We start from the raw sequence: 27,579 nt of genomic DNA on the forward strand, positions 1-27,579 counted from the left end.
CAACTCAGTCTGGAGGGCCGGGAACCACCGGCGTGGAGTTTGAAGTGTGAGACTTAAGCAGGCCTGCATAATGCTCTGCTACAGAAGGGTTCAAATCAGACCGAAACTTGGAATTTCACTAATGACTAGCGCACAGTCCATTCCAAAACACTGTTATTGAAGATGTCTACAGTAATAACGTGGACATGGACCCAACAACGTGTTGGATCGGAGCTTGCTGTTATTCCGCAGAAGACCTCAAACAAAGAATGAGTGAATAACGAAGGGAAAACGGCTATGTGCCAGCTCCGACCTCGACTATGGTAGTTCGTTATCAGCTCGTAGCATCCGCAGTTATTCCAGTGAGCATTCACTCGGGGCGAAGAACGCCTGCCAGGATACGAACCATCCTGTAGAATTAGCAAACTCAACACAATCATGTACTAACATTCCCAACTTCGGCAAGTTAGAGCACTCAGAGTAAAAGTGAATATGAAACGTAACAGCCTGCCCTAAGACGATTCAGACGCACTGACAAGGCCTTTCACTCTGAAGCCTCACATGCATAGGTTGATTGCTGAGTTGAAGAGGAAATGTAGTTTCAACTTCAAAGTTTAAAGTCCCAATTTGACTTGAACACCGCACACGTACAACCACGTTGCGAGCAGTATAGCCACCGAGTCACACCCTCCAGACTATTTGAAGCATATCCATCTGACAACAGGCCTCTCATCAACCTAATAAGGGAGAGCATAGAAAGGCTGTGCATAGAACCTGAAACCGATTAGCAGCACTCAAAACGTGGTCCACAATCGTTACCGAAACAAGAGAGAACGGAATCGGATGTAGCCTATTGAAATCGTGTGAATGTATTTTGAGTTGATCACAGTCACAACAGCAGATACGAGAGAGAGAGTAGGAAAGGTACAACAAACCACTCGGGAGTCAGGAAAAATAGACATGGAGAGAGAGTGAATTTATTATGCTTTTCGGATTTCCCTCTTCTTTACCGAAGTGCACACGGGGGCCAGGAGAGAAAGGAACGGGATGACTTCTAGACCATATTGCCTCAGTCTACAGATCCTCCAAATTCCTGAAGGCTGTTGTTATCTCCTCGTTCAGTTCATCGAAATCAGCTAGAATTTGAGCCTAATTAAACAAGGCAAAAGGGGCCAAAAAACTTCAGAACTCTCATCTCACGATTTGAATAAGGGTGAAAGCGAGGAGAGGAAGAGGTGACAGACCTGACTCTCAGTGCGAGGGTTCTTGAACTTCATGTTGGAGAGTTTGTAGAGGGTGGAGCTCATAGCCTCGCGAATGATGGCCCAGGTGACACGACGGGGCGATTGAGCGGTGGCCTCCACGATGTTTCGCGCTTGGTCGTAGAAGTGAATAATGTTGCGCATCATCCCCACAGATTTGTAGAACGGACAGAACCTGTAGAAGGGAGGAAACCAAATGCAACGCAAGAAGAATGCCTTTCGTCAACAATGTATTTGACACTGCACTACGCGATTCAGGTTCCACGGTTGAACTGCATGCGGAACTGCAGGTAAGGCCACTCCAAAGAACTGGCAATTTCGATGTTACTAACTGAAAGACATATGGGGACGATGGAGCGCATCCACAACGATTCGTAAAGGTAGAACCATTAAATCCATATCGACTACTGTCTGGATTGTACAATCTGTCGCGGTTTCGATCACTAACTCGGTGCTATGACGTTCCATTCATAACACTTCCGTAAACAGCGTAACAGGTCTTCGGTAGACTTGCGATTAAATTAGAACCCCGACCCCTACAAGAAGGGATCAGACGCCACGTATAGAGTTCAGTGACTGGATAGTACACCTGAGTCAAAGAAGAAAGGGTTCTACTATGAAGAGCACCATCCACCGAATCACGACGAAAGGAGTTTGTCTGAATTGCGACGAGTTCAATTTCTGCACACTAGCCAGCATTCAAGCGAAACCACATTTCAGCTAATCGGAATCGTGCCCTAGCAACTAGGTGAAGTGATGAATTAATGAGGAGCACAGTCTCGTGCGTTTGATGGAATGGACTTTTGACTGCAGCAAAATGTCTGGACGAAAAGCGGCTGGAGTGAGAGATGGTCGGGTTGTAGAATATCATCCGACAGGACAAATGACCTGTGGTAGAAAAATCGTGGACTTTAAACCCTACTATCGCGACAATCCGCTTAAAAATAGGCAAATGTGATCCAGAACTCAATCTATTCACCAATAAATGGCATTCTGGGACAATTTGCTGCCGTATAAACTGTACTTCTAAATTGCTTATCACAGTTGAGTCCAATCCTTCGATAATAGATAGAGGGAGTCCATGACAAAGTCCAAGAGAAATGTTAAGACAATCTGCAAAATACGGTGGCAGTTGTCTTGTAAAGAAAGAGAGGAATTAAAGGTAAGAAATCATCGAAAAAGCAAAACAATAGCAGAAATAAGTGACGAACCTATCGTAGTCCGAGTAGCCGTTCTGCTGCAAGAAATCGTCCTTGATGATACGCGCCACCTCCAGGGTGATCTTATCCGACTCCGCCAGTGACGCCTGGAAAAAGCAAATCACTAAATACACGTCACTCAATTTCACTGCAACATGCGCTCTAAACACGGCCTAATCTTTACTTTCAACCGTCTGCGTCACCCGTCCAAATGGAGCCATAACAATGCAACGTAAATGGGTTGAGGTATTCACGGGTCGTGAATACCTCGGAGAGAATGCAGTCGGATCAGTTTGGTTGGGTGATTTTACTCCCTAAAGTAGCCCAAATGAGTTTGTGGGATGTCTTTAAATTACGTGCCAATTGGCGCCACTTGACTAGCATTGTTGAGAGCCGCAATGGTATCTAGTCACACCAATGAATTGTATAAACGGGGCCATTCAATCTTCTGTGATTGGACCCTCTGTAACGCAGTTTCCCAAAAGGCCGTGAAACCTGGATCCATCAAAATGCATGAGATGCAAAGCCGCCGTTACATTAGGAAATCGACTTAGCGTGATAGGGAAGAGTCTCATTATCCCTCTGCTTCCAAGGCGAAGTTGGAGACAAGACTACGTCCTGAGGAGTAGACGAGCCATATCTTCGTTTCTACCATTAGAACAGCCATAAAAGTAGATGGAGAAGTGTATCCACAAGGAGCACCAGCCAATTGCATCTGATTTGCCGTGAATCTCAATCTTTCAGTCATCCCCTACGTCTAATGACAAAGCATCCTCCAGATTTACATGCACTGAAAGCAATTGACGTGCATTAATTGAATAATTTGAAAAACAGCTAGACAAAGAAGTGAAAAATGAGCTAGAGGACTGCATGGTCGGATTCCGCAGTATAAGGAGAGGAAGATTCCCGTCTTGTGATAAGATGGAGTCCTTTGAAAAGCGTTCACCATAGTATTTGCACTTCGGTAATCGCAAAAATGGAAACGCCATTATTGTCTGTTTGGCGATAGTTGCATCAGTTACAGTAATACGATAACGTTTACCTAAAACAGTTGAACGGAGTGCCTAGGTAGGCGGTTTTAAGTGCCTAACCAATGCTGGCCAAAAGGTAAAAGGCCAATCGTACCACGACACAATGCTAACTAGACTGTAAGTAGTACAACACATTATTTACCATAAAAAGTAAAAGAGAGCTTCCTTTGCGTTTAAATTGTTCTAGCTTTAAATATACTGAAAGAAGAAACGGTCTTTTAATCACTCTCTGGGTGATAGAAGTGCCTACCTTGCCGACAAGCTGGACAATCTCGGAAAGGTCCTTCTCCTCCTGCAGAATCTCCTGCATCTTGGTGCGCAGCGTGACGAAGTCGGGAAAGTTCTGCTCGTAGTACTCATCCAGGGCGCGTACGTACTTGGAGTAGGAGATGAGCCAGTTCACACTGGGGAAGTGCTTGCGTTGCGCCAGCTTCTTGTCCAGACCCCAGAAGACCTGGTGTAAGAAGTAAAGGAAGAGGGACGTCAGCACTTGAATGGAAGCGTTCTTCCCTAAAAAACTTAATTCAACCTGACGCACCGAGGTCGTGCCCAGTGCAATCGAAGGAACCGCAACTACTGCAGAACCTCAACCGGATAGCACAATGCCAACAGAATGCGAAAAGGAGACAATCTGCCAACACCTAAATACTACCCCCAGAACGCCATTTCTGCAGACTCCTACCATTAGGAGGCGAACAACAACTAAAGACCGTAGACCCAAGCAACAATTTTAGACCTTAGAGGAGCGTCGGTGGTACTAGTTACCGAGGCGCACAAATCAACCACGCTTGCCAAGCATCAGCTTCCAAAGCACGGACAAAGAGTAGTTGTCAACGTCAACTAACACATCAAAATAATAGTGCGACAGTAGAAAATAAAGTGAGTGACTAATGAGACGTAAATGCAGTGAAGTTCGGTTGAAATGGATACGCCATAGCTGTTTTGGGAACAAATGTAAACAATCCCATAACCGCTAACCCGAAAAATGGTGGCCTATTAAATGGGGACACAAAAGAAGGGAACCTTTCTAGATAGGCGAAAATTCTCCATATATTGAGCTAATAGCCTTGACAGTAATGAAGAGCTCCGATTGAGAAATAGCAGATTGTGTAAAACTGGGGGGGGGACGAACAGGGAATGAACAGTTTGATACACACCCATTTCTCCTCCACCCGGTGCAATAGAAATTTCAAAAGGTTACATTTCATAAAATTATCATCCCCCCTTTTTTCTCGCCGTAAATAACATGCTGTGAGAAAAAGATGTAGGGAAAATTAGAATCTCGAGTCCCTTCATTAGTCTCTTTCTGATTGGTTAATTTCCGTGATGACTCATAACCAAGCAAAAACCGTGGCCACCTTCCGCTTTTCGGGCCGATACAGTAAAAGCCCTCCACTCCAAAGGTTTTCGCCTTCGTGTTCGATTAGGATCGCAAGTAGTCAAGGCGCCAGTCAATCTAGCTGGGGTAGCCAGTGGGCAATGAGCATTATGGAGTTAAGAGAGGGTAGGTGGGGCAGGATGACTCGTTCGATCTCTTACCATTTCCCCACCATATTTACTAACTAGCGCCAAAAAAACTGCGAAAGGTGGGGAAAGGCATTAGTAGATTTGTCTGAGTCAAATGGAGGTAGATGGTGCTGGTCCTGCTAAATAAAAATGACCAATCAGTTTCTATGACAGAAGCTAACGTCCTTGACTAGTAACACCTTTCAACAGATGACACATGAACACTCACATTTCTACCGCGGTATCATACTTACAAAAGACATTATCCCAAGGAGGTAAGGAGGGTAAAAAAGCGACACCTCGCTAGCCTACCTGCACGATGCCGAGAGTGGCCGAGGTAACGGGATCGGAGAAGTCACCACCGGGTGGGGAGACGGCACCGACAATGGTTACAGACCCTTGGCGCTGCTCCGGCCCTCCAAGGCAACGCACGCGACCTGCGCGCTCGTAGAAACTGCATGGACCGAGGCAAGAAAAAGAGGCATGGAGTAGCTCGATGCAGAGCGGCATTTGTTCCAATCGTGAATCTAACTGCGCGAGCTTTCTCGTCTCCGTGGTTCTCGGTCACTGTCTTAATGATATGGAATTCTGCGAGCATCGCTTTCTATCAACAATAAAGTTCTATTCAGAATTGCAGACCATTGTAATCTCCAGAGGGTAATTAAGCACCGTAAGAGAAGTCGGGCTGACGTAGATTAAAATCAACAAGCAGGAAAACTTTTCCCACAGCATTACACCAGCGATTTCCATAAAACACGCTTGAAGTTCATTTTAGTGATGGGATTTTCATCTCAGTGAGTCAATTTTTTTGTCACCAATTGGAAGTCCTTGGAAAAGACTTTACAAACATCGGCAAAAAATGTACTACCAGATTTTCGGTAAAGAAACCTAGTCACCAGATTTTACTTTGTTTTAGTTGTGCACTTAACTGTACGGCTTCCTCATTCTCCGTACGGTTTCTTCACCATCTTTATTCTATCACCGTTACCAGGTCACCACTTCAAAGTCAAAAAAAGAGAGGAGAGAGACGAACTTAGCGAGACGAGCACCAAGGTAGGCAGGGTAGCCCGAGTCAGCAGGCATTTCAGCGAGACGGCCGGAGATTTCACGCAACGCCTCTGCCCACCGACTGGTGGAGTCGGCCATCATGGCCACATTGTAGCCCATGTCACGGAAGTACTCGGACAAGGTGATGCCCGTGTAGATGGAGGCCTCACGCGCCGCCACTGGCATGTTCGAGGTGTTGGCCACCAGCGCCGTTCGCTTCATTATCGTCTCCTGCTTGCCATTCACCTCCACTGTTAGCTGTACAGAAGACGGGGGAAGAATGCTGAATAAACCTACACATTTCCCTCTACCAGTTTAGTGAGCTGTGGCGCTGACACATTCACTGCCAGGTTGTCATACGATTTCCATTTTCGCTACTCAAAAAACAGCCAAAAGAGATTCGCAATTCATCAGACAGTGCGGATTAAGGAAGCCAGTTAAAAGCATCTGCAATTCATGAATGCAGACATTTCTCCTCATCAGATCATAGGCTTTGTTGTCAGGCTTTCCAGGGCCTACTCACTGTAGGAAACAAAAGCATGTTTGGTCAGAAAGTGGCAGACCTGATTTCACACTTCAACACAAGAAATCGCCTGAGTGTCTCTGCAGTTATAGAGTCAGGGGAACTAGAGTAACCAAAAGTCGGGACAGGGGCACTAATCGTCATTTGATGAAAATCCCATAGCATTAGGCTCGGTCATAGTACTTACAGTTGACTACTAGGAGGAAGAAATCATAATGAAAGTCCTAGCATCATCAAACACCCGCAAAATGAGCTGCGTGAAGGTTTTAATCATCTTAGCACCATAACCGGATAACGTTGGCGACGAATGTTAGGACGGCTTCAGAGCATTTTAAGTCACCAAAAAACGCTTTATTTGGAATGGACTAGTGCCTTTCGCTTACAAAATCTATCGGACGACTTAGTGTTTGCTGCGACCGTAGAAAAACCATATATGGAGGTTTGAGGGAGCAGTCTATGACCTAGGATAGTCAAGGATGTAATAACAAATGACCCCCAAAAGCTTTAGCCTTTAAAAATAGCTTGTTATGGCTGGGATAAAGTGCAACAGATGAATCACGGAATAATTGCAGGTCTGAAACGCTCAACCATGTATGGAGGGCTTGCATAGAGAGCAAATAGAAGGTAAATGTGACAGGCCCGAAGCCCCCAGACTTTCATCGTGCTACACCCACTAATGAGTGGCTCGACATAACTCCATCGGGTTCAACTAACATAAATAATAAAATGCAGTATTGTTTTAACCTAAAAAGGCAATTGACAAAGAGAACTACTAATATTAACAATCAAACCGATGAGAAGTTAAAAAAACCTCTAGTAAGAGTAAGTAAATCTAATCAAGAGGGTAATCGTGAGATTCAATCACTTCACACCAACATTAAAAAGCTGAAATTAGCATTACCCATTAAACTGGATTCACTAAATGCCTGGTTTTAAATTCCCCTCTCCCAAAGAGAACTGCCCCAGAAAACAAACCCACAGATACAAGGAATAGAGTAAATGAAGGGACAACTCAAACTGACCTCAGGGAAGTCACGAAGCACCTCGGCCATCTCGTTGCCACGCTCACCACACCCCACGTAGATGATTATATCAGAGTTGGAGTACTTTGAGAGGGACTGCGAGATAACCGTCTTGCCACAACCGAAAGCACCGGGAATGGCTGTTGTACCACCTTGAACGGCGCTGTAGGGGAACGAGCACCCGTTGAATGGATGGGAACTAGGATCGACTCGAGAAATTTATTATTCAACGCCTTAAAACCAGTCTAACGAGAGAGCATTCCCGGCCAGAATATTTAGGCTAAAAAGGTTAGTAAAAAAACATGGAATTCCCACGAAACAACATTGATGTCTAACTAAGGCTTGAGTCGTTGGGAGGCTATATCTACTACATATCTACAAGCCCACTACCATGATTAAGGCAGTTGCATAAATCTGCTCTAGGATGACAATTTGACAAACTAAATTGCCATATTAAACTTAAGATCAGCTCAAAATCAGTAATACTCTGTTGATTTTGACAGTAGACACCTCAAAACCAGCTCAATCAAAGGTCCCCTCAGTAATCCACCAATCAAACTAATAAGCTGGTTCGAGATAATCAATCCCGTTGTGAATGAGACTCCTCAGTTTTGTTCGGAATCACTTTCAACCATGTGATACAAGCACTAACAACGCCATAATCACAATCATCAAGCTGTGTATAGTTTCATCGAAGCAGTGCAGCTACCATTGCTGAGGCGTACACCAGGCCTCCAGCATGGCTCACGCTGATTGGCAGGGGAGGGATACGCGGAGGCAGAGAGGAGAATTAACTTTCGCTTGCTCGCAGAAATTTTCCCACTCGTTGCCAGGGTTTAGAGGAACTAGGGAAGGGCTTTCCAAACACCATGGCGTTAGATACTAAAAACCATCATGGATATAACACTTGGGATAGAAGCGAATGCGCAGTCAAGTTGAAAAGTTTCCCAGGATAGTGGCAACAATAGATTTGAAACAAACCAAATCTGATTAGCAGCTGATTTGATTGCTAAGCTGCTGACATTTTGAGGTGGGTGGTGCATATATGAGCGACATTTCGACACAAGGCACATCTTCAGGACATTCAACAAAATTCTGTAAAGTACAAAAGTAATGAAACATTGAGGTCTAATTCGGATCCTTGAGTCAGTTGTCGTAGTACGCTATCTAGTGCACAAAAAGACGTTGCTAGTGGTGGTCAGAATTTACGGGTTTCTTGAAAGCAGCAGTAACCACCACAGACCATCATATGGACGGTCAAATACAAGCCTTTGCACATACGACTGATTGTATACGTGGAAGGGTTAGCTAGCACTTCAGCCATTCACGGAGATTGCACCGCAAGCGACACGCGGTTAAAATACACGTGGGCGAACATACACATATATGGAGAATATGACGGACGGTTAGATGCGGTTCATTCCACCAAAGTATGAAGACTCACGGGAAAAGGGCATCGAGAATTCGCTGTCCAGTGAGGAGGGGATAATTAGCGGGTAGTTTCTCGGCCACTGGTCGTGGTTGACGCACCGGCCAGATTTGCAACATTGAATGTTCCGTCACCTCCCCGTCATATTCAGTCTCTAGTACCTTGTCCTACAACGGGAGGCAACTAGCTAAACAAGCTGAATTCGTCTAAGGAGGCAAGAATAGATGTATCTGTTGATTTGAAGTGGAATGGCGTATTTTGAATAGACGAATAGAGATAGGGCGGAAGAATAAAGGTAGGATAAATCAGGCATGGATGAAGACGGAATTGATGAATAAAGGCAAAGTAGTCAAGTGAATGAATATGGAGCAAATGGATTGAGTGGAGGAGTGGATTCCTAGTGGATAGACAAACAGATTCAGTAAGTAATAGTAGGCGAACTCGGAATGGATGAGTTTAGGACGAATAGTCTGATCATTCAAGTCTAGTGCAACTTACAGTGATGCTATAGTTGCCCGGAGGCGCAATCCATCGCACAGTACCCATAGCCTTCGGTGACAGCATCAGCTTGTGATTCACCAGGGTGTTTTCATACACCGAGCCAAAAATGTCCCCACCTGTTATGTGCATTCCCGGTCGGAGGGTCGAGTTAGGCGTAAACTCCCACACTACCTTGCGATCCAGGGCGGGCACACTGATACCCTTGGGAATGTATATCGAGGACGTCAGCTGACGAATATCCTGCAGTGGACGTTGAATACCTAGACAGAGGGAGGAGCACCGTACACAGGATGGTGGGTGGAGAGAGCTTTCGCACAAGATGCAGGCTTATTCCACTTGCTCAAACGAGACAAACGCTCAAAGCGTTGACTCTTTTGAAGATACAACAAAAAGTAGACTCACCATCAAATATGCTACCCATGATACCGGGACCCAGTTCCACAGAAAGAGGTTTGCCAGTCTTCAAAACGGGATCGCCAACAGTAACACCAGCTTAAGGAAGCGAGAGGAGGGCGTGCGTTAAGGAGGAAAAAAAATAAATACATGGGTGCAAGATAAGTGAAGTAAGTGGAAGGATACAAGTGTCCTCGTAGACCTGGATGGTGGCCATGTCGCCCTCGAGACGAATGATCTCGCCCACGAGGTTATCGTGACCAACACGCACCAACTCGTACATTGCCGAACCGGCCATCTGGGAGGCCGTGACGACAGGCCCGGATACGGCGTGAACGTAGCCGTAGAAAGCCTCTTTGTCCAGCTGGCGCCCCAGCTTCATGTCACCGAATGCTTTCTCCATGTCTTAAACGTACACAAAAAGATTCATTCTTAATCATGATCACCTAACCAACTACAAATATTAATGTCTTAGGGATAAAAGGACTTGGAAGATGAGAGAAAGCACCTGATTTCCATCAAAATGACAACAAAATTTATGATAATTGAGTTGACACTAGAAATGGTCACGAAGGAAACTCATTGTTGAAAAAGGCAGAGCTAAACACTTTACGAAAAAAGCGAACTAGAGCTTTGATATCGGCCAAAAAAACACTCCTCCGTATACACAAAAAACGAACATTCATATGTAAGAATTTGTTAGCTGTCAGTAAAATAGCAAAAATGCCTAGTTATTCACAAATAGGAATATTAAGAAAGATAACACACGACCGACAAAAACCAAGTGAGGGCCAATAATCGTTTGCTGCATTGAAAGGTAGAGTAAAGTAACGACTTGAAACCTAGCCATTTCAGTGATATAATCGGTTCCAGAATATGCAAGATGGCTCACAAATACAAAAACCAAATGAGCTGAAGTCAGGTTTGCAAGCCACTATGCTAAGGCAAAACTTCTGCAACGAAGCTGAAACAAGGGTTCATTTAAAAAAATGGAAGACATTGCTTGCATAAAAAACCACAGAATAAATGGGACACTCATAGGCATAGCTCGTCAGAAAAATACGGAAGGAAATACAGCAAAAAGCCTAATCTCAAACACGGCGGTACTGAGAGACGTGGCGATACAAATCTAGTCCGTGATACAAATACTGGTTTTAGGTTGATACGCCGTCTTATCGCTAACGCATAAATGCACTTTGACGTTGAGGAAAGCGGGTAGGAGCAGTGTATTCACCAGAGAACAACCACAATTGAGTTAGTAATCTTTAAAGTGCACATATGAAGAGTAAAGCTGTAAACCACCAGGAAAAAAGTGATTCTCTTCCAACCTATTTTCGTACAGCTCTAACCGCAAAAAAGCCCAAGAACACAGCCTACCCGAGCGTGTTGGCGATAGGAGTAGCTACTTCGGCGGTTACCCTACATCATCATGTATAGTCGTAAGTGGCAGGATTCGAGCCCTCCAAAGTATCTAAGTAATGCACAAAACTACGCATTCAGGAAATTCTTTAAAAATTGCGATTTGCAAATGAGCTCGAGAAAGACACTTCTGACAAATCCAACTGGAGCAGTAACTTCCATAAAATTCAAAGCTTTGCCCTTTCACAGTTTTCGAATGCAAAATTAAAAATTTTACGGGAACTACTGCTGGATGAAAGTGTGCTTGATAATATAACTAGCAAGATTAATATTTTAAACCCTGATTTTGTTCATTGTTCTTTTTGAACACTTTCCACTAAGCGATATACTATTTTTAGTTTTAATTTAGCAAAGCGATGCACAGGATATGGCAATGGATTATAATATCTTACCAAATTTGTCAGTTTGCAAATCCACACTTGCGGCTTGACCTCCTAGCCCTCCTGCACACTGACTCTATGTTGCCCCTCTACATTCTCCCTGCGGGTATGCCCTGAACTCTTTTATTAACTATCTCCTTGTTGCGATGTTGCTTATGTGTAATTGGCGTGTCGTGGAGCATTAGTGGGCTTTAATCAGCAAGAAGGTGCAAAATTCCTCCCCTTCAATGCAGGCATGAAAGAGGAGCAAACTGCAAATGCAATGGAGTTGATGAGAGGCACTTTGGACATAAGAATCGAGTATAACCTCGCTTTTGTGGAGATTCAGTGTCTAGTCTTCCTTGTTTTAGGCACCCTCTGCGTTGTAATGGTGGAAGAATGACCAATAGAGGCATATGTGATCGCGGTCAGATGAAGGTTATTTGGTGAGGCAAGAATTGTCTGACACCGAGTGCCCCCCGCTCCCCGCAAACTAGGTTTTTGCCTCGGCAGTATAACTACTCAGTAGCCACTACATCGGGGAAAACAACTTACAACCCGCACCAGCCTCTTCAGGCACATTCGCAACGCTGCATCCTTAACTGATTTGTCCCTCCCATTCTATGTGTGAGTCTGCCGCCCTAAAGCGGAAATTTATCTCGTATTTGCTGGAAAGCCAACAAGAACCTATAATACTGAGAAGATTGACCAAGATAACCTCCACACTTGACCCAAAAGCGGAACCTACAAAAGCTGATACCACGTCCGATGCCATGTTCGTCGCGCACAATTCACCCGGCCAAAGACCACCAGCCCCGTTCCCTCAAACAAGTAGACGTTAGTGTACAAGTTGTTTTTCATACATTTTGCATTTCTGCCGTTTTTTTCTTTCGACTAAAAAAAGCACAATGCACGCTTAGATATGAGGAAGAGATGGCGCGCACGCGAAAAAAAGGCGGAGATTGAAGAGGCGAAGAAATAGCAATAAATCTAGTCATACACACACACACACACACATAAATGAGGAAGTATCAACACCGCTTCTTACCCCTCTCCACGGTCACACACACGCAAACGGTGTTGCTGAATGGGTAGACGAGAAAAGGCAGAAAAGAAAGCGCAAGATTGACTTAGTGTTCTGTGGTGTGGTGAGGAGGGGTAAGGCGTGCGAGAGACGAATAAATGCACGAGGGAAGCGAGGAGGGGTACGAGCCCTGTCCATTCAACGGTATCCTGGAGTGACGAAAGTGCTTGGCAGGGAGGCCTGTTGCGCAGCGTTATTTGCAGTAGAGTTGGTAGCAGTGCCTATAACCTGCGTCTGGCCATTTCCGATCGGGGTGGCGAACTGCACACCAGCCGCCTGTATTGCCGATGGCGCCATCACAATGGTGGTAGTGGAGGGATTGATTATCGTCGCGCCCACGGGAAATCGACTCAAAATATACCGCGGTTGCTGCGGTCCCGTCGCTGTCGCGATCTGCACCGGACTCACCACCCGCAGTATGTTCGCTTGCGCCGGTGCGTTTACTGTCACAACCTTAGGTTGGGAGGGAGCGGCAAAGGTGGCGATTTGCGGTTGGACAGTGCCGTTCAAGGGAGCAGTAGCAAAACGCACGGGCACCACAGTGGTAGCTGGGACGTTGGGTGTAGCAGTAGCGAAAATATACTGTGGCGCAGCGGCAGGAGGAGGAGCGGAGCTAGCGGCAGTGGTGGATGTGGACGTCGGCTGCTCCGAGTACGCGGTGATGCAAGCACGTTTCGTTGACCCACTACGCACGATATCGGTCATCGGTGGCGCCTGCGACTGCTGTGGCCAAGTTGATTGGACGACGTACTGGGACTTGACGCCAGAGAACGACTGCTGCTCGTCTGTTCTCGTTTCATCATCGTCCTCTTCCTCACCATCGTTGTCAGTGCAGGTGACGTCGGCAGCTTCCTCCTCCGCATCCTCTTCGTCCTCATCTTCGAGAAGGACACTGGCTAGCTCAGGAATGTTTTTCGCGGTAATCTCGGCAAAGGGATTTTTGCTCCGAGACCCATATCCCCGCCTCCGTCGCTGGCGTTGGCGACGCCGGCTGATACCAACGTCGTCGTCCTCGGTGTCGGGGACGGGTTCGCCGGTCTGGTGCAACGCTGCGAGGGAAATCACCTCCTCCACCATGCTCTCTACGGTTTCCACACTCCTGCCTTTACTCAAGGAAGAACACCAACAACTAGAAAACTTTTTGGAGCATCAGCATTAGTATCCAGTAGTCTATACTAATTTGACCGCCTTAATAGCAAGATGAAGAATCTGGGTTTATAGCACAGAGATAACGTCTTGAAGCCTGTACAATAGCATTCCCAAAGTAGCCAATATAAAAGCATGATGTGGATGAGAATTGGGTTAATTTTGTTATATTTTACTGTCTATCAGGGCGAGAAAAGTATTTGACACCTAAAATGACCACTTAGGGAAATCTTTCTTAATTATGGGTTTTAGATGATTAAGGATACAAAATAGTTCCAAATAAAGTACCTTTATCTTCTGGAAGACTAAACTTTGTGCCTTAAATTCAACGCCTCAAAATGTACACTACAAAAGCTCTAACTTCTTACCAAAATCGGGGATGTACGGGAGAATTTCAAAGTTTCTGGCTACCTTGACTTATCGTTTTCACTCAGGAGGCTTATTTCAGTGAATAGATAAAGATTAATGGGAATCATTACCGATCTAACCTCTTAACAGCTATAAAACTATTCTGTTCGTGCAGCATTAGCCAGAACAGAAAGCAATCTTCGGTAGCAAGGCTCTTAAAATGAACCAGAAGAAACTACATTATTATAGTTATTGAATATGTAAGCAAACTACAAGTACTATGCTGGCCATAGGATCCCATCTAGTCTAGAGACACAGACGATCCTTTGCGTTATTAAAGCGCTGCATCTGCAGGGATCAAGAACACAAAGCATACCTATCATAACCATTTTACTGGTGGAAAAGAGCTTCAGAGTATTCCTAGTGTCCTCCTCCACCCAGTAAGTCAACCATGGTCCCAATTCCGGCTCGTAGCTGTGGTGCAAAAGATGGAGGGGTTCAGGCAGCCCTAGCAAACAAGTCAAACAGGGAGTAGAGGGATGGAGGGGGACCAGAAATACCTCATAGCTCTGGGGCGTTCCTTGGCGAGGTCATCCAAGCGCACTCGGAAGGGCAGTTTACAGGTGGCCATGATATTTAAGATTCGGTATTTGGTGAACCGACAGGGAAAACCGACCAGGGAGATTCGTCGCGCTATTCGTCTTGCGCCTTTTTTTGCATTCGCCAAACTAGAAGTCGAGCACCAAGACGGGCGGGAAGTAGAAGGAGAAAGCAACGTCATCTCAAGGAAAAACGACACAGAACTCATTTCATCCAACGAAATAACCTTTCAAACTGCGTTTGGACCCCAACTAAGCTTTGGATCACTTGAAAAAGATTTATCCATGTTCACCCCCGACAAACTATTTTTTTGCTAGACTAAACCAGCATGCTGATTACTAAGTGAAACAGAAACATTGGATTCCAGAGTAGCCTACAAACATCCACGAGGCATTTAAAATGCAATTTTAGCCAGCTACTTAGTTATTGGCTTGTAAAAACGAACGCAGCTAAAGAGCACCTTTGCACATATATAGAGAGAGAGAGAGCAAAGAACAGGGGAAATGATGGATTAGCCATTATGGCAAATAGTGCCACGTGTAACAGAAATGGCTATAACTACCCCAAATTAAAGGAAGAAGACCAGATAAGAGGCCTGCATATGAATAATTTGCAGAATACACAGAGTTCAGAGCAGTGATCCACACAACGTTACCAAAACTAGGAGCTCGTCGTAAAGAAAAAAAGGACGGTGGGCCTTCAGGTTAAAATAAGTATGTTGTGAAGCTCAAAACATAGAAAAGGCGATGAATGAAGACTCACGAATTGGCTCCGGTGCACCAGAACTTGCCACTGGACCAGATAGTGGCCACTATATACGGTCTACGCAGCCTCATTATGACGTGCTAAAGGCCAGAGGATAGAAAAATTATCTTGCTGACTTTAAGCCGAACAATCACATAGGCTATGCCATCGCATTACGGTCCTGCAATACCAGCATAAATAGGTCACATCGGAAACCAGCGGAGGTCAGGGGACTTGTGTGCGCAGGAAAATCAATACAAGCTACTGACTTTGCAGGAACCGACATGACCCAGTCAGTTGCACAATGAATGGAATAACTCTTCATTCGCATATATGAGCGCGAGTGCATACACAAGCATTAAGAGCTCTGACAACAAGTAATGCAATTGGCAGCTTGAGGAGCGTGCGTACACCCGTGCCAAACCAAAAAGACCAATGAGGTAAGATTAGATACTATGGCCCAAGCGTGCCAAAAGCGCTTCTTAGAAGCTACTCCGAAGACGGGACTGCACAGTGCATAATTAAGGTTAGATTCTTCTTCATTTTCCTGTGTTATTTTAGGCAATTCCATGCCCATATCAACACTGACGAAGCCTAAGTGTACCCGTGCACGGGAAGCAGTACAGACTGATGAAAAAGGTAACTGACACAGCTAATTACTGCAATACGAAAATACGAAGGTCTAGCATCTAATGCACTTTTGTTATACAATGACAAAATGCAGCTTAGCATGCTAAAATTGTTTCAACACATAAAACGGGACCAATACAGTAAGGACAAGAAGTCTTACGTTTTGAAGAGGATTGTATTGGACGTTTACGCCTGATCTGGCTATCTCCTTCAGACGCAAATGACATCCCAAATGGGCCATACAAACCACGTTTGTGATGGTTAGCGTCACCGACGGGATCTCCTCGGAGGGCTCTTCACCTTGCTTTTCAGAAACTGGAAGATCTTGGGGTTCGGATGGGACCTGATCACCTCGAGCGGGAGGCAAGGGATCAAGGCAATCGCTGTTATTGTAAGAGTGCCCATTCGCAGATGACTCATGACCAGGGGATACCCCATACATATCTTATTATAGGAATAAAAGAATGTTACCCACCTCACGTCAACATTGTACTTATTACTGGCACAACGCACGCAAATTTACCAGGCTCACATTGAAAATAGTAAAATAATAAAAGGTTCTTCACGAATTCATAAGACATTGTCTACGGCTTAGAAACCAAAAACCTATCGCCATATTAACAACCATGCAGATTCTTACGCACAATTATATAGGGAAATGCAACAATATGCACAAACTAGGCATACTACACAACTACTTAGCTTGGCAAAGACCTGCTGACACTAGAAGATAGATCAGTTGCGAATATATTGAACGCACATATATTCATTCCGCGCCTTACCGAAGCTAATAAAACCCTACAAATATGCCAAAACCTTTATTTCACAGTCTCCCATTCATGAGAATAAGTACGATAACCTTGATGTGCAACACAGTTCTACAACAGCTGTAGCAACCTATCACAAAATGCCCGCAGAAACAGCAAAGTGTAATTTAAAACAAATGCAAATTGTTGGGAATCGAAGCTACTGCAAACTAAAGTAAACATTAAAATGCTTTAAAAAGAGCATTTTACATCTATTAAAATTTATTAATAAAAAGCGTAGCAGTAATTATCACAAATCTTCTTGATGAATAAAGACCTAACGATTACAAATCATAATTTTAAGTGACTTTTAGCAAACAGCGTAATCCCGCCTACTTTGACTAAGCTTTTATTGTGAAACGACTAGTATGAACCAGACTACTGCCACCTTCTTATCACTTCACTACACACTTCCGGATTGACTGATCATGATTCACTAGCCCTTGGGATTTAATCAACTCGGTTTCGTAGGAGCTTAAAGTATTACGAACTTCCGTAAAGCACGTCCATGTAGTGAATCTATAGGGACATTAGCGAATTTTTAGGGCCATGTTTTGGGTCGATCTCTAGTCTTGTTACGGTGGCTAAGGCGTCCGCAGAGTCCAACACGGCCAGACAGAATATCGAATTGTATCTAACATGTTGGTTGATGCACCTTCCATTGCGAAAACTTAAGCACTAACTGCAGTTCCAGCTTCACAATGCCTAGGTACCCAGTACTGAAGCCTAGTGACCACGAAATTATTCCCACATCTCTGTTTTACTCGTTTTTCAAAACGCAGAATCAATGTTTATTATAAAATGGTTTCACGTTAAGTGCTCTGATTGGTTGAGGATCAATATAAAAATGCATAATATGTTTTTTTTCAAAGAGGCATTTCCGCCGAATGCCTCCGATTATGTCGCAGGCAGAACTGATATTCATTCGGATTATTTCGTACTTTGCCGAATTGAGTCCATCAAGACGATATCGCTTGAGGGCCATTTTTAATAATACGATCCTAGTGTACAAAACAAAACAAAAGACGCAGCCATCAGCGCCATCAACAAACAATTAATACGACTTGTCCTAGTCATAGTGGGCGAAATAATCAAAGTAAATTTTAACGTACGTAAAACGTTTAGTTTTGTGGTCATATTAGTTACCCATTTAGGCAAATCACTACTCCATTAGCATCATCAACCCTGATTCAGGGAAATGAGATAAGGTGATGAAATTTCAGTCAAAAAATGCTTACGCTCTCCAGGCGTCTAAAGTCTCACTACTTTGATGAGGCAGCATGGTGTATCTCGTAGGATTCAGCATCGGCCTGGTGATGGGAATTCCTAGGAAGGACAGCCTTTAGAAGAAGAAAAAAAACAGTCTTTCCTTTGCATATTCTTCAGGATAAAGGGTAGTCAGTTGGCCCTCACCTTTCATACATGTCGTCGTCTTCAGCACCCCAGCCCCAAAACATATTGGAAAATCCATTTACTCGCAGGAAGTGCTGCAGTGGAAGCGCCAGGATTCCACCGATTAGATTTAGATAAGGTAAGCTAAATAAAGACAATTGAATCGACAAAAAAAACTGTATTTACATATAGCTCATAAGAATATACTATATATTTATAAACTAGTCTCAGCACTATTCAGCCATAACTGCCCTTATAAATATGTATCGTCTAATTATTCTTCCATAAACATGTTTTATTAATCAATGGCCTAGAGCTGTCGCGTGTAACAGATAAATGAATCAAATTGACTTCAGGAAGGATGGGCTATCCGCATTACTAGTAGTGAATTCTCTAGTGTGTGTATCAACGAACAGTTTCAGCATAAAATAGTATTCCTATCTACGGTGTGCACTCATGTGTGATTAATAAGTCGATTAGTACAAAACTACATTTTCAGCGTGACCGTCAACAGATTTACGAAGATGATTCTCGACAGTGCCAATCTCAAACACCACCTGCCTGTATTGAAACTTATCGACCATCACGGTCAAGTGGCGAGGATAATCGGGGCACTCGTAATAAACGACGTCTCCGGCGATGGGCACCAGATCCACGTCGTGGAAGATAATGCAATCAAACGGCACTTGTTTGCTCATTTCCACCACAGCGGCGTTCATTAACAGGCCTTTGTTGAATGCCAAGGTATCCGTCTGGGTAAAGAATCAAACTACAATCAGGAACTTCACCTTGAGTTGATAAAACTTTCTCGTGTCGTTTACTGTTTGGGAACGGTAGAGCTCTAACCGATCCAGACATTTAATTAGTTTTAAAATCTCACAATTTAACGATGGAAGAGTACTTACTAGCCACTGTGTATGGCATACATACCTGCTCAACGATAGCGATGAAGGTGCAGACAGTATGTCGTTGAAGTAGGGGCAGAAGTTTCTTCAAAAGTGTCTTCAGTAGCTCCCAACGATCTCTGATGGGAAAGACCATGAGTACACGGGGATTGTTGGATGTTAGGCACTCTTCCTCGCACAATTCAATCGGTGTTTCATTCACGCTACTGCCTATCGGCAAGCAAATGGCAGGTTAACACATTTGGAAGAAACTCAACTAAGTTTTCGATGTTTGAGGTGTCATGGAGAGTACGCCAACTGTTTGGACATCTAATAAGACTCCTAGTCTACATGCCTGCCTGAGGCTTCTATTTCTTCTCAGCCTCTTAACCAAGGTTTGAATGGCCACCAATGATTGTGGCTCAACAATCGGTATCTTTTTATAAGCGAACATTGGAAGCATTTCAAGAGTGTTCCATTGTTGTAAAATAGTCACGAGGAAAGCATAGAGTGTTCTAGTAAATTATTCCTACACTTCCCTTGAGAATTATCTGGTAAAGAAACATGACCCACAGAACACATTTTACAAACACCAAACAACTGCTGAACGACATTTTCACCACTCATGAAGGCATAATCATGACTGACAGTTCCCAAAGTCGGGGATATTCTAAGAGCTCACACCTTGTCAAGGAGAACCCTACCTCATGGATTCGAGGTAAGAAAAAGGTAAGCTCACCCTTGGTGCAAAATGAAGCCCTGATATTATCTTGCCGAGTAAAGACCTCCACGGCAAAATCCTCCACCGTTTTATTGGCCATTTGGGCCAGAGCCTGCAGCTCTGAAACCAACGCTACTTGCTTTTTCTTTTCGCTTCCACTTCCACCGTCGCCGTACCTGTTGGCAAACCTCCATTTGGCGATTTCGTCGAGGAGAGCCAAAACCAACACGCTTGCTAGCGCAACCAGTAGAAGGCCGGTGAAGAGACAGAGGGCTCTGCGTCCACGCCGAGCCATGGCAGAGTGCACGCCCGTGTATCGGTGATACGCATGCGTGTTCGGCCAGGCATGCGGACGATTTACTCCATCATGCCTGTAGACACAATGATTGGCCAAGCGCAACCAGCCAATCAGGCAGGTTATGCTTTCTGCCGTGCGTCCACCGACGATGACGTCAAACGCTGAGGTGGTGGAAATGGATTGCCCTAATGACTTCAGGGCTTGCGGACAAATTTTGTGGTCATTTTATGAATATCAATGCTCAACATAAAAAATGATCATATTAGACAAATTCTGAGCTGCGAATTCTGAATAACGTGGAGGAAAACAATCGAAATTCCTGGTTTGACATCGTTTTGGCATTTCGTCAGCACCCTATCCATTTTTTCAGATGCTTTTATGCCACTGCTAAAGAAAAACGCACGGATAAATGTGAAAGGCAGCATGAATAGGTTTGCATATTTTTGCTGTCATGATGCGCAAAATTTGGACAAGTTTTTTTACTTAATAATAAAAGTAGCTATTTTAATTGACAAAATTTTAAGCCGCGTAATGCGAAATTAGCCCTCCAGGAAGCAGCTTTGAAAGCCATTTGATTAACACGAAATAATCCGGATGGTTATAACGTAACGGGCAAGATCTAAATGGCCGAGCCAAAGAAACCTCCACCAGACACAAACATTTCAAAGTATGAGAAAGGAAGTTGGACTTGCTTATTGCACTTAAAAACCCAAAATTTTCCGAAAGAAAAGACTTTAACAATCGAAGAATGTTGAAAATGATCTCAAAGGAGGTAACATTTGCAAGTGAGCCTGTTAAAGCACTAGCATTATTTCTGGTGCTACTGGTTAGCCAGCTAGGGACTTCAAAAGCTCACTATTAGTTTCTCATCATGCTTCGAATTAGTAAAGCTATTTTTTCCAATTTCTCCTAAATTTGCAGTCACGAAGTGGGTAAACCTCAAGTGCGTTTTATCGGCCTAAATGTACGTGGCCTTGTTGACTTAAGTAAGTAGCGCATTTTCGTACCAAAGTTATCACCAAGTGTGGAAACGAGGTGGTCTGGCGCGATATAAGTTGTAACCCTTAAGTAAAGATGACCATTAAGATTCTAGAATCTATTAAAGTGGAGCGAAACTTCTACTAGGCCTACTACCACTGCAAAGATTCCATTTCACGTTGTGATTCGCACTCTACTTTGTAAGTTTTTAATTAGTAGGTTGGGAAGTTTGAAAGTGGCGCCACAGAAATTCAGCCGACCACGGCCACTAGCTGGGATATCTGAGCTAGAGCTTTTGGAAGGGATAAATTTAAGCAAAACGCTAATATGTAAAAGTTATGAGGGGAAGCCGTATGTAAAGGCTCTAATTCCTGACGGCCTTGAGTTCATTAAATTTTTCTTTTAATAATTTCCACCAACTGTCAAAGTCGCTTAACATATTGAAAAAGGAAGAGAGAGTTACTTAACGCAATTTACGAAAACTAATTAACGCATAATATAGTACAGCAATGATGCAGAAAGTGAAAGCACTACTCTCCTGACAAGGTCTCTAGTTGTTTGACATTTTAGTTCAGATAAATAAAAGCTGTACTAAACTCTCTAAAATGAAAGACGGGATGGAGAATAAGTAGGGCTCTCGGTATGGTAAAGGGTGATAATCCCGCTCCAGAAGATCATCCACCCACCTACACAACTTTACAGTGCGTGCCATCATCAGTGTACCGGACTAGCAATCACTGAATGTTATAAATTTATCTTCTTTACCCCTATCTTACAACTAATTTCTACTCAACTTATGAGGGTTAAAGCGGAGGAGTGATTACTTCAGCGGTGGTCGGAACAAAATCCAGCATCTGCGTTAAAATATAAACCCTTCTTAATTGCATGTTAAACCGGGCGCGTTCATCATGCGTTATCTTAGCTGGCTGTAAAAAGAGGGCTTTATATATTTGCAAAAGTTGAATCGGCTTCAGAAGCGATCTGAAATTCTTACACTGTATTGAAATGCTTTAATAGTTTGTTTATCTCTGCATTTTAGCTGCGTGGACACTGAAAGCTCCGCTAATCTACTTTCGCCAGGTGGAATAGCCTTTGAGATGTGCCGCTAGTTCCTCAGCCCTTCTGCACGTTGGCTAAACGATTACTGCTTTAGTACTGTGACCTCTTTCAGCTTAAGAGAAGTCGAAGGATTGCTTCATTGATGACAGTGGCGAGCAAACTCGATCCCAAAAAACAAGTGCCCACAACGCTAAACAGTGACGTGAAGGAAGATGAGCATATACTGAAGAGCGAAATAGCTGTGATAACCTCAAACAGAAGAGTTAAAAATGACGTCTCCGCTCGACAACTATCTTAGGCCAGCGTTTTGCAGGAGCGCTATTGACAGCTGAAGCGACACCAGACGTGTACCATCTGACATTTTTCGTTACGGAGCGGTCTGAGCTACTGATAAGACGATGTCAGTGATGTTGCCATGCGAAAGCTCCTTTAGCGATCTACCCTCTGGATAGAACCCTGATAGATAGACATGGTTGTTCAGCACCAAAGTTAGATCAAATTGTTAAGGAGGGGCAAACGCGAAACCACATTCTTAGCATAACTAGGTTAAATTCTATCCTGTTTTTGACTAGTTATAGACATATGGGATGGCTAGCACATTTCTTTCCCTCCAATACAGTTTTTAAGCAGGATGAAACTCCAGATCCATTGAAATTGTCAAGGGAAATGAGTGACGTTGCAGTCAAATACCTTCTAAGTTGTATGCGAATTAGATGACTGGTGCAACTGATTCGTGGGTGTTTTCCTTCCTACAGCACCGACTACGTTGTGATGGCCGCCGACGCGGGAGGTCATCTGAGAGGGCGCCAAGGACGAGAATCATAGGAAGATAGGGTCTATTTACCACCATAGCAGTGGTGGGCAGTCAAAGCGCCGCGCTAGCACCTTGCTAAGGCGGCAAGGTCTTTGGACCGTATCAGTAGCTCTTAGCTCTTCGCCACGACGGCAAGTCATATTCCGTCTTCTTCCGACTTGAGGAAAGACTCAACGGGATGCTACAAATGTATTGGTAAATTTGCGTTTTTAAACACACACTATTCGACACAAATGATCAGCTTTTGCGAGGAGTAAATAGAGTTAATCCTCAAAGCACCGTTGGATGACATCCCCACAGTTCATTTCGCAGATTGTGCTCGACGAAGTGATATTGGACAACAATATAACCGCCCATCGCAGACGGTGGTTGCGGTGTGAAGGCAACTATTTCAGAAGATCAAAACTGTACCAATTAGGCTTCGTTTGGTGTCGGGCCAAGTTCGTTTCTTTTGAACGGAGACAGCGAAACGCTTCGAACTCCGGGGAGAGGGAGGTGGGAATGAGATCGCAGTCTTTCTCCCATCTGCCCCAAATCATGTTTTTCACGAGTTTGGTGCCTCCTTTAAGTTAGAATCGTTTGCCAAAACGGGGTTTCTCTGATCAGCCGAGGCTGCCCCCAGTCTGGTACGTCAATGCTCGAATTGCCAACGGTTCTACCAAATTGACCCAAGAATGAAATCCTGGTTGTCAAATGCCACAAACCCTAATTACTGGTTTAAAATGAATTTCATTGGCCAATGCACAAACTAGTGACATCAAATCTGACATTTGGCACTTGATAGAGCCGGTCTGAAAATACCAGAAGTAGACCGGCCAGGGCTTGGTGAAAATGGTATCTACTGTATTTTCTCCGCTTTTTCTTATGTACAAAGAAACTAAAGGAGAGAAGGGGAGGGAAATGGAGGAATATAGCGGAAATGGGAGAGGATGGGGGAATTCAAAGCAGCAAAGCAGGCACCACACACACACAGGTGAATGGCCAAAATGTCCTGATTTTGCGGGTTGCCTTCTAGCATCACACCCATTTCCTCTTTCGCAATCTTCCCCTTCATCTTTCTCCCTCTATCTTCGCCGCAGGGTCGGGAAAAGGAGACGGCAAGGATGGCTTTGAGTGTTCAGTGCCTGTGATTTGGATCCCCGCGGAGGCATGGAATTGTGCGAGGAGAGTCTGTCTACATTGGCCGATCCATCGCTTCAAGGTACTTCCGGTCAATCACATAAGGAATCAGCCGTTGCCTAAAGGAGGCCAGACAAGACAATACAGTCACTGTCAATGTTAGTTTATTCGCTCTCTAGCACGGTATCGGGGAGTCTTATGCAACAAACTGAGGAGATGTCCATAAAAATTCCTGAAAACCTTTAAAGATACTGAGAAATGAGTTAATTTTGCCTGCTTTATTTCACTTTTACGTTTTCATTAAACATGGATAGGAGTTTATTTGCCCCAGGAGGCATACAAAATGGCAGTACAGGACTGGCGAAAGAAGTGCAATTGGCTACAGCCTATCCTGCATAATTTTCCACTCCAGCCGGGACACGCAACTTCGCGGAGGGCGAAGCACAAGCTGGAGTGAGGGGAAGGGCAAGTCCCCTTGTCAGCTGTTCCCAAATACCCAAATACCACGCAATCTGGAAGTTAAATAATGCCATAAAAATCATTTCGGCATCTTCGTAACTGCAACGCTTTTATTGCTTGCGGCATAAAGCCACAGAAATGCACCAAACAGTAAAGAAGTCGGTGAAAAGGTGAACGAGAGGCTGTAAAACTGCAAATAAGCTTTTATAATTTTGTATGCAGAAGGCTCCGCCATTGTTCTTCCACTCCGAGTCAGGCAATTAGTCCCTCTTGGCCCCTTCGTGCGTTAGCAATGCACATTCTTTTCCAGTATTATGTCTCCTTTCGTCTTCTGGAAGTCTGGGTGCTACGTAGGTGGCAACAGAAGGCAAACCCGATCCTAAAGGACAGCCGCCATGATTTATACGTCTAGGTAATAGACGGTAAAGTGACGGAAGAAGGGCAAAGCCGTGACCACTCCTAATGGAAGGGTTGGAAACAAGGTCTACCTTCGGCAGCTGCCCCAGTCCCGTGTTCTACAGGGATGCTATTTACAACCGAAACAACGCCGGTCGTGAAGTGAGGCGATAACGTAGCACCTCCTCCACCTTTTTGCAAGCTGGACAGTCGTCAAATAGCTTGATATGGCTGGGCGGCCCTGATAGGAAATCAAAGTGTCAAGGAGGAACAGACGCGAAACGTTGTCTCCCACGAAACTGCATTAATCCCCGTCTCCTATTAAATGACTCTGCTTTTTGGTCGGTATTCTTACGACTAGCGATGGAGATGGCCTGCACATTCCCCTTTCCCCCAATGTAGCTCCGAAAGTAGGCAAAATTCCAAACTCAGTGGAAGGTTTAAGAGGGAATAGTGACGTTGCAGTCAGATATCTTTTTTTGTTGAACACAAATTCGATGATTGGTGGAATTGGTTCGTAGGCGCTTATCCTTGCAGCACCGACTACGTTGAGATGACCGACACGGGAGGTTGGTGATGGGGAGGGTCGAGGGCGAAGCTCAAAAAGCAATCAAAGCTATGTAATACTCATAGTTTTTGTTTAGCTCTTGATTTCAGTTACGCGGGCGCTTAAGACTTCGCTACTGTACTTCCGCTGGGCGGCATGGTCTTCGGGTCATTCCAGTAGGCACTCAACCCTTCTACACATCGGCAATACATTTTCTGTCTTCTTTCGACATCAGGAAAGACCTAAGGGAAGCTGTATAACATTAAATAGTCTTAATTGCCCCAAAAGTTATTCCAAAGGATAAAATGAGGGCAAATTATTCAATAATGTATCTAATGATGTAGAAATGGCGCCAAACCCGACTAAAACAATGGCCGATGCAGGTGTCACACCTACGCCAGTCAGTAATAGCCAGCTTGTGCGCTTCAAAAAGCAGAATTTGGTCTATTGTGGGCATCACTTCTCTGTGAAGGGCGGAGTAGGTGATGGAATCACTACGACCAATGCAATCGAGAAAAAGTCAAGATGAGGTACATTAAGGTAATTCGAAATCACAGACGAGAGGGTAACAAATCCTTCTGCTTTTTATTAACAGTAAAGAAGCAGTGGAAGTTGGAGGACGACTAACTAATGTCCATAGTCCTTAATCCATGAAGTCAAGGCCTACTAGAGGTGTTTTCTCTTAAGGGTCGCATTCAGTCCTGGTGGAGGAGTGCTGCAGACCCCATAACTAGCCAACTCAAGCGCTTACCGGACAAGAATTTGGAGGAAAAGGAGGATAGGGAAGACCATTTTGATAAACGGCACCTCCGCAAAACCGCAGCCACAGAGCACGGCTAATTGGAGTAACTGGAGACCAGTGAAGAGGTGCATTCTTCGTTGTGGCACTCGGCGAATGTAGTGCGAGGGCGGGTAGGCTGACTGAAAAGGTCAAGCACTCTTCGGGGCAAAAGCGGAAGAGGAAATAAACTAGAAATCGGGAAAAGGTGTTGCTCGAAACCCCCCCTTAATGAGCTACATATTTGCTTCACCTATGAATGGCATTGCAGTGAAGCATTCAGTCTTCGGAACAGCAGCAAGGGGAATCCCTTCACGCCTCTATTTACCCACCCCATCCTGTATCTGGAAGGCGCAAGGTTCCACTATTTTCGGGATTCGAAAGATCAAAGGACGCCAGAGGTGTTCGGTTTTTACTCCTAGGGCTTTCCGAAGGATATCATTCAGCCACGTCTCCTCGCGCGGAGGCGGAAGCTCTTTGATCCTGTGACTGGGTGAATCAGGAAACCCTTGTGATAATTTAAGCAGGTAATATTTCAGTGGGGCACAACTTTCACCTAGAAAAGTCCTTGCCTCTTGACCGCCGTTCTTAGCCAATAGGCTCAACAAAGTCATGGGGAAATTGACTTGAGTAATACGCCTGGGTAGGTTGGGATCTTTTTTCCCCTAATAGAACCGAGGGATAAAATAGTGTCAGCAAACAGCTTCCTTTTGAATGGCAGCGCCATAAAAGGTACGGGTGGCGTTTTAAAACCAGTAGTGTTGGCCTGAACGGCGTTGGCATTCATTTAGATGGAAGACTGAAGGCGCCGTTTTCCAATTCAAGGTGTGGCAAATCTGGCCTCTAATTTAAGCTCAATGTTGGTGAAGAAGGCATGGAACACGGCCTGCCTTCGCCAAGCATCGCCAGGAGGATCTTTATTCCAGCTTCTCCAGGTACTCCAAATGGTGCTTCCTCTTTAATCTACTTCAAATGCTTCATCGCAAGCTCAGTGCCCACTATTTTGTAGCGTGTGTCTTGCCAGTTCCAAAGGGACAATCCTACGCGCAGATGACGCGAAAGTCTGTCTCATGCCACCTACGCGTCTATTCGAGGGAAATAAATTC

The 27,579-nt window shown here is 44.5% G+C and overlaps 3 protein-coding genes across 3 annotated transcripts in view; all 3 read right to left on the reverse strand. All coding sequences in view use genetic code 11, as the record gives it.

Moving 5' to 3' along the window:
* Positions 1–1,053: 1,053 nt before the first annotated feature.
* EGR_04878 (V-type proton ATPase catalytic subunit A) lies at positions 1,054–10,295 on the reverse strand (the record flags this gene model as incomplete). Its single annotated transcript, XM_024494127.1, has 11 exons — positions 1,054–1,128; positions 1,224–1,416; positions 2,453–2,547; positions 3,722–3,925; positions 5,290–5,431; positions 6,011–6,282; positions 7,570–7,732; positions 9,014–9,165; positions 9,497–9,759; positions 9,902–9,991; positions 10,079–10,295. The coding sequence occupies 11 exons, from the start codon at positions 10,293–10,295 to the stop codon at positions 1,054–1,056; spliced, it is 1,866 nt and encodes a 621-aa protein (XP_024351516.1).
* Positions 10,296–14,554: 4,259 nt separating this feature from the next.
* On the reverse strand, positions 14,555–16,664 carry EGR_04879 (TATA box-binding protein-like protein; the record flags this gene model as incomplete). The annotated part of the gene is made up of 5 exons (XM_024494128.1): positions 14,555–14,596; positions 14,635–14,722; positions 14,809–14,976; positions 15,611–15,693; positions 16,383–16,664. 5 exons carry the CDS (start codon positions 16,662–16,664, stop codon positions 14,555–14,557), a joined length of 663 nt encoding a protein of 220 aa, XP_024351517.1.
* Positions 16,665–17,812: 1,148 nt separating this feature from the next.
* Positions 17,813–27,579, reverse strand: part of EGR_04880 (Sodium bicarbonate transporter-like protein) — a gene marked incomplete at both ends in the record, with an annotated part of 31,045 nt that continues 21,278 nt past the window's right edge. The window contains 8 exons of the mRNA XM_024494129.1: positions 17,813–18,029; positions 18,267–18,368; positions 18,442–18,564; positions 18,973–19,172; positions 19,351–19,535; positions 20,044–20,484; positions 26,092–26,189; positions 26,447–26,616. Coding sequence (XP_024351518.1) covers positions 17,813–18,029; positions 18,267–18,368; positions 18,442–18,564; positions 18,973–19,172; positions 19,351–19,535; positions 20,044–20,484; positions 26,092–26,189; positions 26,447–26,616 — 1,536 coding nt within the window. The remainder of the gene's footprint in view (positions 18,030–18,266; positions 18,369–18,441; positions 18,565–18,972; positions 19,173–19,350; positions 19,536–20,043; positions 20,485–26,091; positions 26,190–26,446; positions 26,617–27,579) is intronic.

This window comes from Echinococcus granulosus, assembly GCF_000524195.1.
Source record: "Echinococcus granulosus chromosome Unknown EG_S00032, whole genome shotgun sequence".
Taxonomy (NCBI): Eukaryota; Metazoa; Platyhelminthes; class Cestoda; order Cyclophyllidea; family Taeniidae; genus Echinococcus; species Echinococcus granulosus.